This window comes from Triturus cristatus, chromosome 10, assembly GCF_964204655.1.
Source record: "Triturus cristatus chromosome 10, aTriCri1.1, whole genome shotgun sequence".
Taxonomy (NCBI): domain Eukaryota; kingdom Metazoa; phylum Chordata; class Amphibia; order Caudata; family Salamandridae; genus Triturus; species Triturus cristatus.
In genome coordinates this window covers 973,757,290-973,772,037 of record NC_140593.1, presented here as the reverse complement: position 1 = coordinate 973,772,037, position 14,748 = coordinate 973,757,290, and the positions used below count along the sequence as shown (strand labels likewise).

The window sequence follows — 14,748 nt, the reverse complement described above, 5'->3', positions numbered from 1 at the left end:
ATCAATTTTTCGATTTGAGATTTCTGTACTTGTTGATTACACAGCTGTAATTTCATTGTTGTTTACAACTTTTCTTTGGAGAGTGGAGTCTTTAGTTGTTATTAAGGCTTCCATCTGAAGATTCCTGCAATGTAGTGAGAGGAGTGCGGTGGATACCCAAGAGCCCACATGGCCTTCTGTTGAGAATCAGCCACATAGTGTGGTTTGATCAGATCAATTGAGACAAACCTTTTGTCTCGGCAGCCGGCAAGGGGAGGAAGAAGTACAGTTCTGTAACCTTCAACAGTCAGGACTGACAGGCGCTCTGTAAAATGACCCAAATTCTTTCTTGTCCACTATCTTTTCTCTGACCAGGTCCCCAACATTCGGACCCAAGAAGGTCTTGCTTCGACTACCTTCACTTCCCCAGTGGTGGTGCATTTTACTTGGACGTTGCTTTGTAAAGACTGGAAATAATTGAATTCCTGTAAAACAGCCAAACATTCATTGGTGTCAAATGGTGTTTCGGCGGCCACTGTGCCGACATTATCGAGGTCCAGTATCCACATTCTCAAACCAAACAGGAGTTCGTAAGGTGTACAACCACCTAGGGATTTTCCTGGCATGTTGTTAAGTGCCCTCTGGACCCCATATAGGTGATTGACCCAACTGCCACCCAAGCCTAATACCCTAGCTGTTAAGGATTGCTTTAAGTCATTGGTTTTCCTCTCAACGACCGAATTTCCCTCAGGATGGTATGAAGAGGAGTACCAGAAGGCTACACCAAAACTTCCCATGGCTTCTGTGTAAGCCCAAGAGCTAAACGCTGGACTCTGGCTAGAATGTAGTGTGCCAATTGCGTATGTCCTGATAAAGACTCGCAAATCCTTTATAATAGTTTGAGCGTTAACTGAGCACTGTGGACAAACCCACAAAAATCTGCAGGATGAATCCACTGCCACCAAGCTATACTTGTAAACCCCGTCTGATTTTAAGGGGCCACAGTGGTCCAAATAAACACAAGGTAAAGGCTTGTCTGAGATCAATAGAGGTGTCTGTGCTAAACGTGCCACTGTGGAGCCTTTCATGTGCTGGCAGATGTCGCATTTAAGGATGAAGTCCTTGGTCTGTTTTGCTAGACCTGGCAACCAATAGAGGTGTATCAGTATTGAAACTCTAGCAGTAATCCATGTGTGAGCAGAACCCAGACCCTTGTGAAGCTAGCATCAGTCCTAATCTGTGATCAATGTTTGGTATTACTCTATCCCCCACTACTGGAATCTGAGCATGCAGAAAGTTTTGCGCATATAGCTTGTAGGAGTACTTGAGTGGAAAGTCTTTCTGCAGGGCTAAACCTTTGCATGTGACATTAACTGCCACTATAGTTCCATCTATTCTCATATTTGAGTGAGTTATAGCAGCAATCGCAGAAGTATGAACTATTGCCTTGGCTGCTTCTTCCACAATCAAATTCCTTTCAACTTGAACGCCAACACATTAATGATTCAATGTATGAATGTCATAAGCCTGTGGCAGGCCATCTTTCATCTTAGCTACTTGTTCCCAAAGCATCTTGTGCTCTAAAGTACAGCCTTTGTAACCTCTAAATCCATTCTGGTCCCAATAGTGAAAAAATATTAGTTATAGGACTAGACACAGTAAAATGAATCACACACAATAAGTGTGGGTAATTCATGATCCATATTTTGTAGTGCCAGTATCGGGGCTTTTAGTTCCGCCAGCTGTGCTGCACAGTCCCCTAGGGACTGAGTGTGTTTTTCCCCTGGACGGAACTTTCCATCATGCATGTGCCCTTTTACCATTGTGCATGCCATGGAATATTGCTGTTTTGTTCCTACGGCTGGCTGGGCAGAACCATCGTTATAAATGATACATTCATATCATTCTAAAGGCATAAATTAATTCAGCAAAGGATATTCTTGTTCATACTGCAAGAATGCTTGTGTTTGTAATGTAGAGTCAAATCTGTAATCTACATCTGTTGCCGTGAGAGAGTTAGTCCATTGAATCTATCGTGGATGTAATGCTTTAGCATTTGGAAATCTTGCTTTTGGAATGGCCTCTACTGTCGATACCAGGGTCACTACTATTATGCGTTTCGCCTGCACAAGTGCTCTCTCCCTCACTACAGCAGTCTGTACCGCTGTGAGTATCTTCTCAGTTAGTGCAAAAAGCATTTCAGCATTTGTGTACAAATGTGATTTTTATGCAATAGGCACTGTACCGCCTTTATTGAAAGTGATATATGTGTACCCAGTTGATCCAGCAACTACGCCGATCACCTGCTTAGTTGTGTTGACACATATTTGTAAATGTTTAGAAGCTATCATGTCAGCTTGTACGGAACACAAAGTATCTCTAAGTTCCTGTGTCCAATGATGCACTGAAAAATCAATTCTAATTAAGTCATAGAAAGATTTCAACCTTTCAGCATAATCCAAAATGGATGCCCTTCCAAAATTCAAAAATCATAATATGGATTGCAGTTTTTCCAGAGTCGGAGGTTGGAGCAGTGCACATCTTTCTAAAAACTGTACCACCAGGCTTTTCCCTTTACTTGACAACCCATACCCTAGAAATAGGACACTTAGGTGGGCAATTTCTGACTTTTTAAAAAATGAATGTGTAACCCAGGTGAGCAAACCCAAGGATTTTGTGGTTAACTCTAGCCAAGGGTTCCAATAAATCATTGTCCGTCAGCTTCCAGGAGCTATATTTTGGCAGGAAAATCCATTTGAGATATCCAATCTTGTCTTGTATTTTTTCATTTTTCAATAGTGTGGCACTATGTGCATTTTGTATGAAAAATGTGCGTGTGGATGCATTCAAATGTCTATAGTCTAAGACTAAACTATATGAATTATCAGGTTTCATTGCTGGAAACAAGGGATTATCATAGGTGAAGCACAATTCTCTATCACACCCTGGTACTCAAGTTGATCTATGATCTTCCTGACTTGTTTCTTTGCTTCATGCTTTATTGGGTATTGCCTCTGTAGTTGAGGAATCAACTTCAGTGGGATTTCATGATGAGGTGATGAAATATCTCACCCAACATGATTGCAGAAAAGTGCAGGAGCTAGTGCTAACGCCCACACCTGCATGTATTAATTTTTGACTTATTCTGGTTTGATGCCGGAGAAAGCATATAAAATAACTTCTTCCCCACTGGGCAATCAACTAAGAAATCAGGTGGCCAATCCTTTTTGCCCCAAAAAACTTATTTAACCATATGTCAGGTTCTACCTAAAGAGATCTTTTAGTCGCCTGTGTATGTTCCCCTCAATTTGGAGCATTATATATTGTATAAACAATGTGGGACACCTACCCATGTATCAGGTGTTTCTACCATGATATGCTCACTCAGCACCATTGCCGTCAGATAATCCATCAGGTTCCGGTGAGCTATTGTGACTTCTGCCACAGTCTAACATCTTCACTGCCCATTCCTAATTGGGAAGCAAAGTCCTCAGTAGCCTGGTCATTTCTAACTTTAATCCCAGCAACCTTCTTCTTTTTAAATTGAGGTTAAGAAGTGTTTTGTTTATCTTCCTGCTTGATGATGTAGTCCAAAGTGCGATGTGTCTCTCTTTTTGGCTTGACTCGCACTTCCAATCTGTGTTCTGACCGTCCGTCTCTCTCCGAACGTTTTTTAGATGACTCCTGAAAGGAATGAGAGGAACGTATATCAGTAGCCTGCTACCTGTCAGGCTTCCTAATATTGTCGCAGTTTCTCAAATTGTATCTTCTCTCGGTGTGTTCCTGTTGAGGAGACCCACCCCATGACTGTGTTTTGTTTTGTTTATTTTTTGTTTACTACCTCATTTCTTCTTTGAAGAATCGGGTGCTTGCTTAGAGTTATCCTTTTCAGTATTGCTCTTAAATATTGTTTTCCCAGTTGTGGCTCCCAGATTATCTCTACCTAGTAAATCATATGTTTCTTCGATATTCTTAAGCAATTCTTGCTACGGCTGTGCCAGAGTGTATACCCTCAGGCGTTGGCATAAAGCCACTGCTGCTGCCTCCCCTTTTATATTACTTAACATATTTGCACATACCTGAGCAAAATTGCCCATCAGTTTCATCCCCCAATCTAGGGCAGGCTGTGTCTCATACTCATTCTGTATTTGTTTCAGTACATCTGGTATAACTGCTATTGATGGAGTACCATGACTTCTGGTATAAACAGCAGTGAAGATTGTACCATAAGTGACACAATCTTTTTTCGGGTGAGCCATCCCCATTGGCAAGCACATTTTTAGTATTCTGTGTTTTTCCTGCCGGCCTATATGGGGAAAAGCAGCTTCAAGCTGTGCTGTTTTTTGTGCCATCTAGAATGGAACTGCGTTCAGAGTTTAGGGGCTAATACCTGTAGTAGCCAATAGAGGTTATGCAGTTTAAGTAGCTCTCACAGGTTGGGTTGTCAATGTTCTAATTATGTTTTGTGCAAGATTTCTGTAAATATTTTCTAAATCTCTATAAAGTGTATACATTCCTGCTGCTGTTAAAGTATCAATGTCGTGATGTGGTGTATATGAAGCTTAAACCGGCCAGGCAACTCCTTCTTTGCTGAGTGGACTGAGTCTCACATTTTCTGTGGTAAGGGGCAGGGCTCCTTTGAATCGATTAATATGCTCTTGGTAAGTTAATGTGACTTTTATGTCCACATTTGGGAAATGTTCCTCATGTGGTTCATCTTTAATGTAAGTGTGAAACAACTGTGTACGCACATCTACAAGCTGTATTTAACCCAAGAGTAGAATACCTCTGTTCTGTTTGCTTTTTGTGCCTCAACCACAAATGTAACATCTCCACCCCTTGCCAGTAGGCCATGCTGTAATCGTTTCAAAGTAACTGCCTGGCTGTAATATTACTGTAATATTTAGAGCCGCTACCTGCTCTTCAATGTCCTTACCTGCTTCTCTGTTTACGGACATTGTGGGAAGAGAAAAGCTATTTACATACATTAATTATATGGAGATAAGGTTTGCACAATGTGGGAACTTCTAATCCTCCAACCTTGAATAGCCTACAGGCAATACATAGGGTATACCTAGTCAGCTGAGGCAGATTAAAATGTAAGTTGGGGTCTCTGAGAAAGCACGACTGAACTACTTAAATGAACCGTTAATTAAGAACCCAGCCAACATTGGTTGTGCCATGTTGAGTAGTTCCTACTAATCCATAGGACCTGTGCATTGTTAGGACAACATAAACTAGGGGCTTGGTGTCAAGACTGATTCCAGACACCCCTGCAGGATATATTGGCCTAAAGACCAGTAAGCTCACATTGCCACCGTAAGCCCCCCTCTACTCTACCAGGGAGCGAATGGTTTCTGGCAACCACTGAACATGACAACCTCAGTGATTGTGGAAACAGTACAGAACCTTTCGCTCAGTCACTTGTGCTCACTTATTCTCAGAGAAGTATGCAGAGAATACACAGTGGGACTTTTAAAAATATTTCTTGTACCAACGTTATTCTTGTATAGAACACATGTACTGCAATGATTAATAGACAGAAGCAGATAAAAGTGATTACAAGCACCAAAAGCATGAATAGTACATATACTTCTACCATGGTGCTAAAACAATGTAAATATGCTGGCATATAAAACAAGGTAGTAATCGAAAGGTACTCCTACTATGTGAACACTACTCTAAGTGTACCTAGAGTTTGTGTAGGTATAGAGCCTAGAATACTGGATGCCTCCCAGTCGGGCTTCCGTGTCTCACATAGCACCGAGGCGGTATTGTTGGAGGTAACAGACACCATAAGGATGTCCCTGGATAGGGACGTCCCTGTGATATTGGTGTTATTGGATCTGTCGGCTGCCTTCGACACCATCTCCCATCGGATCCTTTTAGACCAGCTGCGAGAGATTGGTGTCGGAGGCAGGGCCCTTAAATGGCTCCAGAACTTCCTGGCGGATCGTTCTCAATGCGTCCAGCTTGGACCGTTTAGTTCCCGGACCACTAGTATTGATAAAGGGGTCCCCCAGGGCTCAGTCCTGAGCCCCACTTTGTTTAACATATACGTGGCCCCCCTGGCTTCCATCATCCGTGAGTGTGGGTTTGAAACCATATCTTATGCAAATGATACCCAGGTGATAGTCCCTATTGAGGAAAGTCCTGCGGTAACTAGGCCTAAATTTCGCCAGTGTATGATCAGTATAGCGGAGTGGATGAGGAAGAACTTTCTTCAGCTCAACTCCTCAAAGACTGAGATTATCCTATATGGTAAGGCAAAGGAGATGTGGACCCCGGAATGGTGGCCATCTGAATTAGGAGATGCTCCCTCCCCCAGAGGCTGGACGAAAAACCTGGGTATAAAAATTGATAACAATCTAGCAATGGATGAGCAGGTAAAATCAGTGGCCGGGGCCTGCTTTGGAACCATGCGAATGCTCAGTAGGATCTTTCCATGGATTCCGTTCACGGCTAGACAGACCCTTATCCAGTCACTTCTGATTAGCCGACTGGACTATGGTAACTCATTGCTGGTCGGGATGAGGGAGGACCTGGCTGCTAAGTTACAGGTGGTCCAAAACACAGCGGCCCGTCTTATTCTCAACAAGCCGGCTCGGACCCCCTCGTTACCCCTCCTGCGCCAACTTCACTGGCTTCCTACAAAAAAGAGGTCCATCTTCAAACTGTTATGCCTAGTTTATAAGTCCCTCTACGGGCTGGGTCCATCCTGCCAGGCAAGGAAGCTCGAACAGTACCATCCTACACGTCTGCTGAGATCCAGCAGCCGAAATCTGCTCTGTGTCTGCAGAGTCAGGAAGGTCAGGATGGGAGGCCGGGCCTTCTCGTACCTGGCTCCTACCCATTGGAACTCCTTGCCAGACGAGCTCCGTGCCTGTACTAATTACTGCTGTTTTAAAAAGCTTCTTAAGACCTGGCTATTCTAAGCATGTTTTTCATCTTCTGGTGCTCCTCTCCCATGCGCCGAGAGATCCCCCTGGGGATGATTCGTTGCGCAATACAAGTGAGTAAATAAATAAATAAATCCCCCTAAGGGAAGATCCAACCCCATTATCTGGTGGGAGAGAATGAAGGACCCAGTCTTGGTCATGAACTGGACACCCCTTACGAGATTTTAAACTGCTGAGTGGTGAATTCTCAGCATGCAAGGACCTTTGGTGTCACCTGGAGTGCCTCCTCTACTAAGTTATTGGGATGCTCATCTTTAATAATAGAAAGCAGCCTTGCAATGTGTGTATAGATTAGTGACATTGTGGATATGTAGATAGCCCTGTTGCCCCATGGATGAAGATAGAGATGACATTTGTGCATAGTGAGAAAAGAGACCTTGTACATGATGGTCAGGGCATTGGGAACATTTTGTGCGGAGCTGGATATGTAAACAAGTTTAATTTCAGGGAAACTAATCCAACATTGTTGTGCACACAAATATGTGCAAAAAGGTTACTGATGAAAAACAGGACAATGTTAGAAATAAACAGCTTCACTTCATGGGCCTAACTTAGGAATATAGCACAAATACCTTCAGATCGGACCTATATTCACATATCTCACAAGGCACACGACGACAGGGTCTACTCCTCTAGAAGATAGGCTCATGCTTGACCTTTTTTTAACTAAGGTGGTTATTATGATGGCGGATGGAACGCCACCACCAGCTGTGAGGTGGCAGTCCGTCCACCAACAAACATGGATTGACCGCCCCCGCCAGATTAGGATGGCGGGCGGATCCACACTGCTACCATGGCAGACTCAAAGACCGTCCGCCACAGAACAGCCACAGGCAATCAGACCAATTGCCTGGCTGAGCGGTCTGCATGAATAAAATGGTGGCGGTGCCTAGCAGGCACAGTCCACCATATTATGATGCAGGCTGTGACCCAGCCTTTCCATGACAGTGAAACCATCATGAAAAGGCTGGCGGAGATCCACTTCCAAGACCCGTTGCGGGCCCCCAATGTGTTGGGGGAATGTGTATGTGCACTGGTGGGGTACCCATGGTACCCCCCTACATGTCAGTGCACTAAGTGGCAGGCACAGGTGGTGCCTGCCCCTTAGTGCACTGAAATGCACAACATGCTCTTTTAACATCGCGGCGGGTGCTGCTGTCAGCAGCACCTGCCACGATGTTAAAATGCATGATGCGACCGCCATGGTGGCGGTCGCATCCTAATTTGGTATGCGGAACCGCCGCATGTATTGAGGATATTCCCGGTCACCACCACGATGGCGGATGGACTCCAGTCCGTCCACCATCGTAATCGGCCCCTAAGAAAGCAGTGTTCTAGTGTACAAAAAAATACTTAAGTCCCCAGATATCCTTCAGAAGCTAAAAGCAACTTGGCAAAAACAGGTAGGTGAATTTGAAGAAGAGGAATGGGAGGAGGCATTGTGGGGCTCACATCACATCGCTATGAAATCTGGATTCTGTATGTGGCAATTCCATATCCTGCACATGTCATATTATGCGAGGTCCCATCTATGCAAAAAGGGTTACGGCTCCTCACAAACTGTGGCCAAGATGACTCTTTCTTCAGCATCCTCTGGGACTGCCCGTAAGTCCAGAGCTATTGGTAGGCAATAGAAGTTACAGTGCAGGTAACAGTACTTCCGGTAAAAACAACTGCCAAAGGGTTTCTACTCCACATTAAGGGTGGGAGGAATTTGCGAAAGTGCCTTTCGCAAAATATCGCGAAACACCAAAAAATCTCCACGATCACGCGAAATTTTGCCTGATCGCTGAGATTTTTGTGTGCTGCATTACTGAATTTGACCTTCAACTCGGGCACCTGCTTTATTTATATCTGTAAGACTTACAGATATAAATAAAGCAGGTGCCCGAGTTGAAGGTCAAATACAAGTGCTTCCTGTTGGGATTTAATTTTTGTGACAGGAGCATCGTGCCAAAATGAATCCTGCCCTGCCTGCATATTTATCCAAGAAGATGCCACAGTTTTGTGCAATACCTCTACTCAACTGGAGTACTTTCTACTGGCTAATCACTGCTACGCTAACTCGTTGGGTAAATGTATAGTGCTTTTCCTACACTACAGCTGCGTAAAGGGCCAGAAGAGTTGTCTACAGCGACCATGTGTGTCTGTAACGTTGCCACAGCGCCGACAGGCGCCGGGGTCCCTCGAGTGAGCTGTTCATCATAGTGGGGGAAAGGGCGGGAAGATGTTGCACACTGCTGGTGTGTGGGCCGGTGCCAAACGGGCGGGGCTTCCATGCAGTTCACATGCCTCTTGTTTATAAAGGGCCAGAGACCGATCAGAGCAGCAGATGAGGAGACAGAACCTCCTGGTGTCAGGAACTACACGGGGATTGCGCTCGAGAAACTCATTCGTGCACAAAGCTCCATCAAGGATTACAGCAAATTGTTGACGGTAGTAGATATGGGAAAAAAGCACACCTGCCTAGGCAACAATTTCCGTTCCCTCGCGGATCGCGGAAGTTTCGACATTTTCGCGTTCCGCGCAGAACTCGAAAATGTCGAATTTTCGCAATTTCCGCGAGCGGAACGGAAATTGTCGCCCACCATTACTCCACATAAGGGGAGAAGAAACAATTCCCAAATACTTAAAACTATGTTTGGACCTGATAGTGGTAAAGCAAAACATTACTAGGCCATGGGAGGAGAGGACAATTCTACAACCTTCAATGAATTGACACTGGAAATGGATTGGTGCATGATGGCTGAGGAAGTGATCTGTGAAGAGAGAAATGGGAAAATGTATAGGGGGCATAGAGGGCCAACCAGGGCTTATAAAGGAATACAAATCAATTATACAAAGCTGGCCTGTACACTGCATTTACCTTGGGTGGATACGAAATGGGAAGCCGAAGCCACATCCATCAGGGAGAAGGTAAAGGCGCATCACTGTTAGTTAATGCAGGTGTATTTGTGACAATTGTTGTATTGGTTTATAAAATGGAAAACCCAATAAGAAGTGTTTCAAATAGAACAAATTGAATAAAGAAAATGACAACAGCATGACAAAATTACAAGCAGTAGAACCATAGATATGAATTTCTACAGTTTAAATTTAAAAATAATGCAAAAATAGCACAAAGCGCCAACTAAAGCCATCTGGTCATGCTAGACCGGGTCAAAGTCAAAAGTTGTATAATGCAGGTCAGATACAAGGACCAGGTTTCTCCCGGTGGCAAGTTTACCTTCAGACATAAAAAAATGTAAGGGAAAATTGGCCATTGATGAGTTGTCAGCAGGGAAGACTGGAAACTGGCTCGGAAGCCGTTGACGGGGTGCTGAAAGATGAGGTCCCTGTGAGGTCGCCATTGAAGAAAGTTTGGCTCTGAGTGGGCACTGTCCAAATTCTGTGCCCACAAGGGTCTCAAAGACAATGGGTTGCTGCACTCCCCAGGTCTTGATGAAATCCTCTATGTTGGGACTTGGAATTTTTTTTAAAAGTCTGATCTCCTTCAGCAGGGCACACCAGCAAGCTGAGGCTGACCAGCGATTCAATATTGAAGGCCACAGTCCCAATCTCTGATGGTTCTCCAGGCAGAAAGTTGACAAAAACTTTCTAAGTCCCAGATCTTGCAGTTTGTGAACAGGAGGAGCACACTCTAACACCTACCACATGCTGGGTCTGGTGGCTCAGTGGACTAATGGCTCCACTGCAGGTGCCTGTATTCGACCTTATGGTCACAGGTTCAAATCCCGGCGGTCCACTCAGCCTTTCATCCATCTGAGGTTGATAAAATGAGTACCACTGAGTTGGGTAACAAGGAACATCTGTTATTCAGCACCAAGATATCTCCGGGTGAATGTGTGCTTTACAAATACACATGTTATGTTATGTATGTCCAGGACCTGTGGGGCACCACTTGAAGGTTAGAGCTCACTCCAACAGAGGCCAGGAGCAGAGTCTAGGGCAGCGCCAGCTAGTAATGGTTAGCTGGGCCGTTGTAGGGTAATGCCCCTGGAAGCTGATTGTGTCCCTGTAGCTCAAACAAAAGATCAGCCAACTGACCCTTGGAGTCACTTTTCAGGTCCCCGGTTCAAGTGAGCAGGCCCAGTCTTCTTTCAAGATTCAAACAGATCCTTCTTCTGATCTTCACAGGTCCAGGAGTGTTTTGAGAAGGCTAAATGGAGGGCCAGATTTATGCCCAGTGCCAGCCTCTGGGTGGAGGAAATTCCTAGCCACTCCCAAAGCAAAAAGGATAAAGGTTTCCAGCTATAACCTTAAAGACTGTTGCAGAAATTATTGTGTTTTACTGTAACCTATCCAACAATGATGCTTTCTACGTAAATTCAACATACCATCTTTGTTTACCCCGGTCAGAACTCTCTGTGCCCACCCATAGTCGCAGCTATGGGGATAAGTAAATCCTCCCTTGTGGTAACTCCAAACCTATTCTGGGGTTTGGAGCAAAGTTGAGTAGAAAGACAAAGGAAGGCAGACCTAGGTGTGAGCTAGATCTGCCAGTGGCAGAATATGCAACCTTTGAAACTCACGGAGGGGCTGTGCACAGATCCCAGGCAATCCTTGTCAAGGTGGAAACACCTCTCCACACCCAAGTCTTTGGCAACTGCCTGGGAGCAAGCCACATCTCACCACAGGGGAGCCATTTACCAGTCAGGTAACATTGGTAGAAACTAGGGCAAATTTGGCTCAGAGATGAAAATGACAAATATTTTAAAGGACAATTTTCAACATAGTAATATAAAATATGACCTTACAATTAAGGTGGATTTAACTTCAATGAGTTATTGATTATTTTCTCTAGCTTCTACCAAACTGAATTTAGTCGTTATAGGGTGACATAATGTAACCTAGTGTTTTCCTGTGGGAGAACCAGCCTTGCTACAATGAAAAATTATTTAGAAAGTTTTCACTGCCAGGACATATAAAATACCAAATATACCTGTCCTGATTTTTAAATACCTTGCTCCCTGCTCCATGAGTATGTAGGGCTTACCTTAGGGGTGGTTTTGTGAGGTCTAAATGGCAGTTTAAAATTGCCACCACAGGATGCAAGGGCAGGCCTGAATACAATTTCTACAGTGCTACTTTAGTGGATAGCAAAATGGGTGCTGCAGCCCACTTGTAGCATTTAATTTACAGGTCATAGGTACAGGAAATACCATATACTAGGGTTTATAAGTAAATTAAATGTGCCAATTATGTGTATGACAATTTTACCATGTTTAGAAATGACAGCACAAGCAGTGTACCACTGGCTAGCAGGAGTAAAGTGTGGAAAATCATTTGACCAACAAAAACAGGTTTAGTTAGAGAAGACAAAAATATGGGGGAATACTGCACAAAAGATGGTTATTTCCTCCCCATTATTGAGTACAAATGAAGGATAGATGCCTGCAATGGACAGCATACTTCTGTCCTAGCTTTTATTCATTTTAAATGTAGTCCATTAAAGAGAGAGCTGGCATTTGGACCACTTCCTACTCCCCCTAGCCCTCCGCTCACTAACTAAAGCACCTAAATTAGTTACAAAGGAGAATATGACTCAAGGGGAGAGATTCCCCCCTTGTGAATCAGTTATCCTCCCGAATCTGGGGTCATTAACTGATCAATAGTTTCTTGCCACAATTGTAGTCACAAACAACTGATTTATTCCATTTGAACTTCTAAATAGAAGATGCATGACTCTTTCACACCCCTTCCTAATTACATTTAGAATAGATGCAAAAGCACTTTTAGGAGTCAGAAAGGCACACAAAGGACCTGCTACATTTTAAAAAGTGATGTTTTGCATCACAACCCCTGTGTTTTTGTGAATTGCAAGCTTTGTGAATGCAAGACACCTTTAAACACAGGCCACCAGTGCTTTATTTCCCCAGGGAAGTTAAGAGAACAATAGGACCTAAATTACTTTCAAAATAATAAATTATTTTCCTCTTTCATAAGTCCAAAAGTAAGTTGCTTCAGAGGTAAGCTACATTTACAGGAAACAATCATGATCAAAGTTTTTTTAAGGTTCTGCTTCACTGATTTTAATTTTGTTTGTATATTTATAGGGTGAAGATATGCTTTAGAAAACTATGGGGGTCATTTATTGTATGGTCCACCAGTCTGCCAAGTCAACAGGGGCCATCTCCTCTGCTCTCGACTGAATGTGGCTCACCATACCTACAAACCCCCGTCAGGCAGAAAGCTTTCCTGAGCTGTTATCATGTTTGATTACCTCCCCTTGGAAATGCTTTTTTTCAACAATAAGCTCGCAAAGCAAAATGTATTTTTGAAGAACACTAATCAATGACACTGGGGAATAGGAAGTTTCCTCCTTGTGCATGTGGGATCTTAGGGGATTTCCCTCCCTGGGACTACCCATGTCCAGCATGGCGACCCAGGGCAAGGTAATCTAGTGACAACCATCCCATCCTAAATAGGATGGGATGGCTGTCACTATGCCCTGATGGGTCTGTGGTGGATGGGCTATCAATTCAGAGGGTCCCGCTCATGGAGCAAGTGGAGGCTCTACTGTCAAAGACCCTGCATGTCCCCACCTCTGGATAGAGTGGGAGAATCTGCATCTGGTGCGGCTGTAGAACTACCAATTTAAGATGACCTTGCCATTCCCCCAAACTGCAAATGACCCAATGACTTGATACATTTATACGTTTTTAGAAGTAAATGTGCCATATTAAATGCACAGTATACGAAACCAAAAAAAGTGTGTGTTTTCTAGAAATGTAGCCACTTTTATTTTGAATTGAATTTGAATTGAATGACACTCTTCTTTAGATTACCAACTTGCTTTTCAAACTTCATAATGTATCCATTGCTTTTGATTAGTAAAAACATTTAATTCATATTTCACCTCACTGTATATTGAATTCATAATCTATAAATGATTTACCCTTTTGTTCTTTTTCTCTTTCAGATAAATTTTGTGTTTTTATTTAATATAGTAAGAATTTTAATGACAAAACTGAGAGCATCAACCACATCTGAAACAATACAATATAGGTAAGACATACATTTATTCAATTATGCTTCCAGTGATACAGCTTTTAGTTTAATGCTCTTTACAGGTCTTTGCAAAATTTTGAATATTTCCTAACTAATCATTAAAAGTAAGTGATTTTATGAACAAATATATGGAAAATAGGAGGGAGTGAGAAATGAACATGAGAATATACTATTTCAATGAAGTGGCTAAAAGATAAATGTGGAATAAAATGTCATACTTTTCCTGACAAAAGAGTGAATTAAAGGAATTTGCATAGCGCACATGGAGGCAGTGGCACTGCAAAAGGGATCAAGAAAAGTGAATCATGTACAGACAGATTGTTTATTAATGTTAAAAAAATGATGACATCTGAGAAGTTGAAGATAAACGAACACACATAAACATTACACAAAGGAAAACAAATTGAACATAGAGGGTGATCCTGAGAATATTGAGATTAGAAAAATAAGTTGAAAAATGAAAGGTTTAGTTAAAACAATCGAGAATGACAACAAATGTTATCAAACTAGATTTGGAAGAAGAAAAACAAAATTAGGGCTTCATGGTGCAAATAAAGAAGAAAAAACAGCTTGGAGTTAGTAGGAGGACGGCTGTACATTATGTCTTTCTTAAAGGGGTTTTAGTAAAGAAACTGACCTTTTCTCTGAGTTTCCGCTGCTCACAGACAAACGTGTAATTAAACCTCAATAGAATTTGTTAAGCAGTTTTGTGTGAAAATGCCCCTTTTTGCTTGGCCACCCTGATTTTTTGCTGAATTTTGACTCCACACCGAGGCTCTGCTATCTAATGCCCACTGTA

The 14,748-nt window shown here is 43.0% G+C and overlaps 1 protein-coding gene across 2 annotated transcripts in view; it reads left to right on the top strand.

Annotated features, from left to right (window-relative positions):
• The window catches only part of CRHR2 (corticotropin releasing hormone receptor 2), a 1,438,337-nt gene that overhangs the window by 1,271,163 nt on the left and 152,426 nt on the right, over positions 1 to 14,748 (top strand). For both annotated transcript variants that reach the window (XM_085628878.1, XM_085628879.1), the window contains one exon: positions 13,861 to 13,946. In XM_085628878.1, the coding sequence (XP_085485004.1) occupies positions 13,861 to 13,946 (86 nt within the window). The remainder of the gene's footprint in view (positions 1 to 13,860; positions 13,947 to 14,748) is intronic.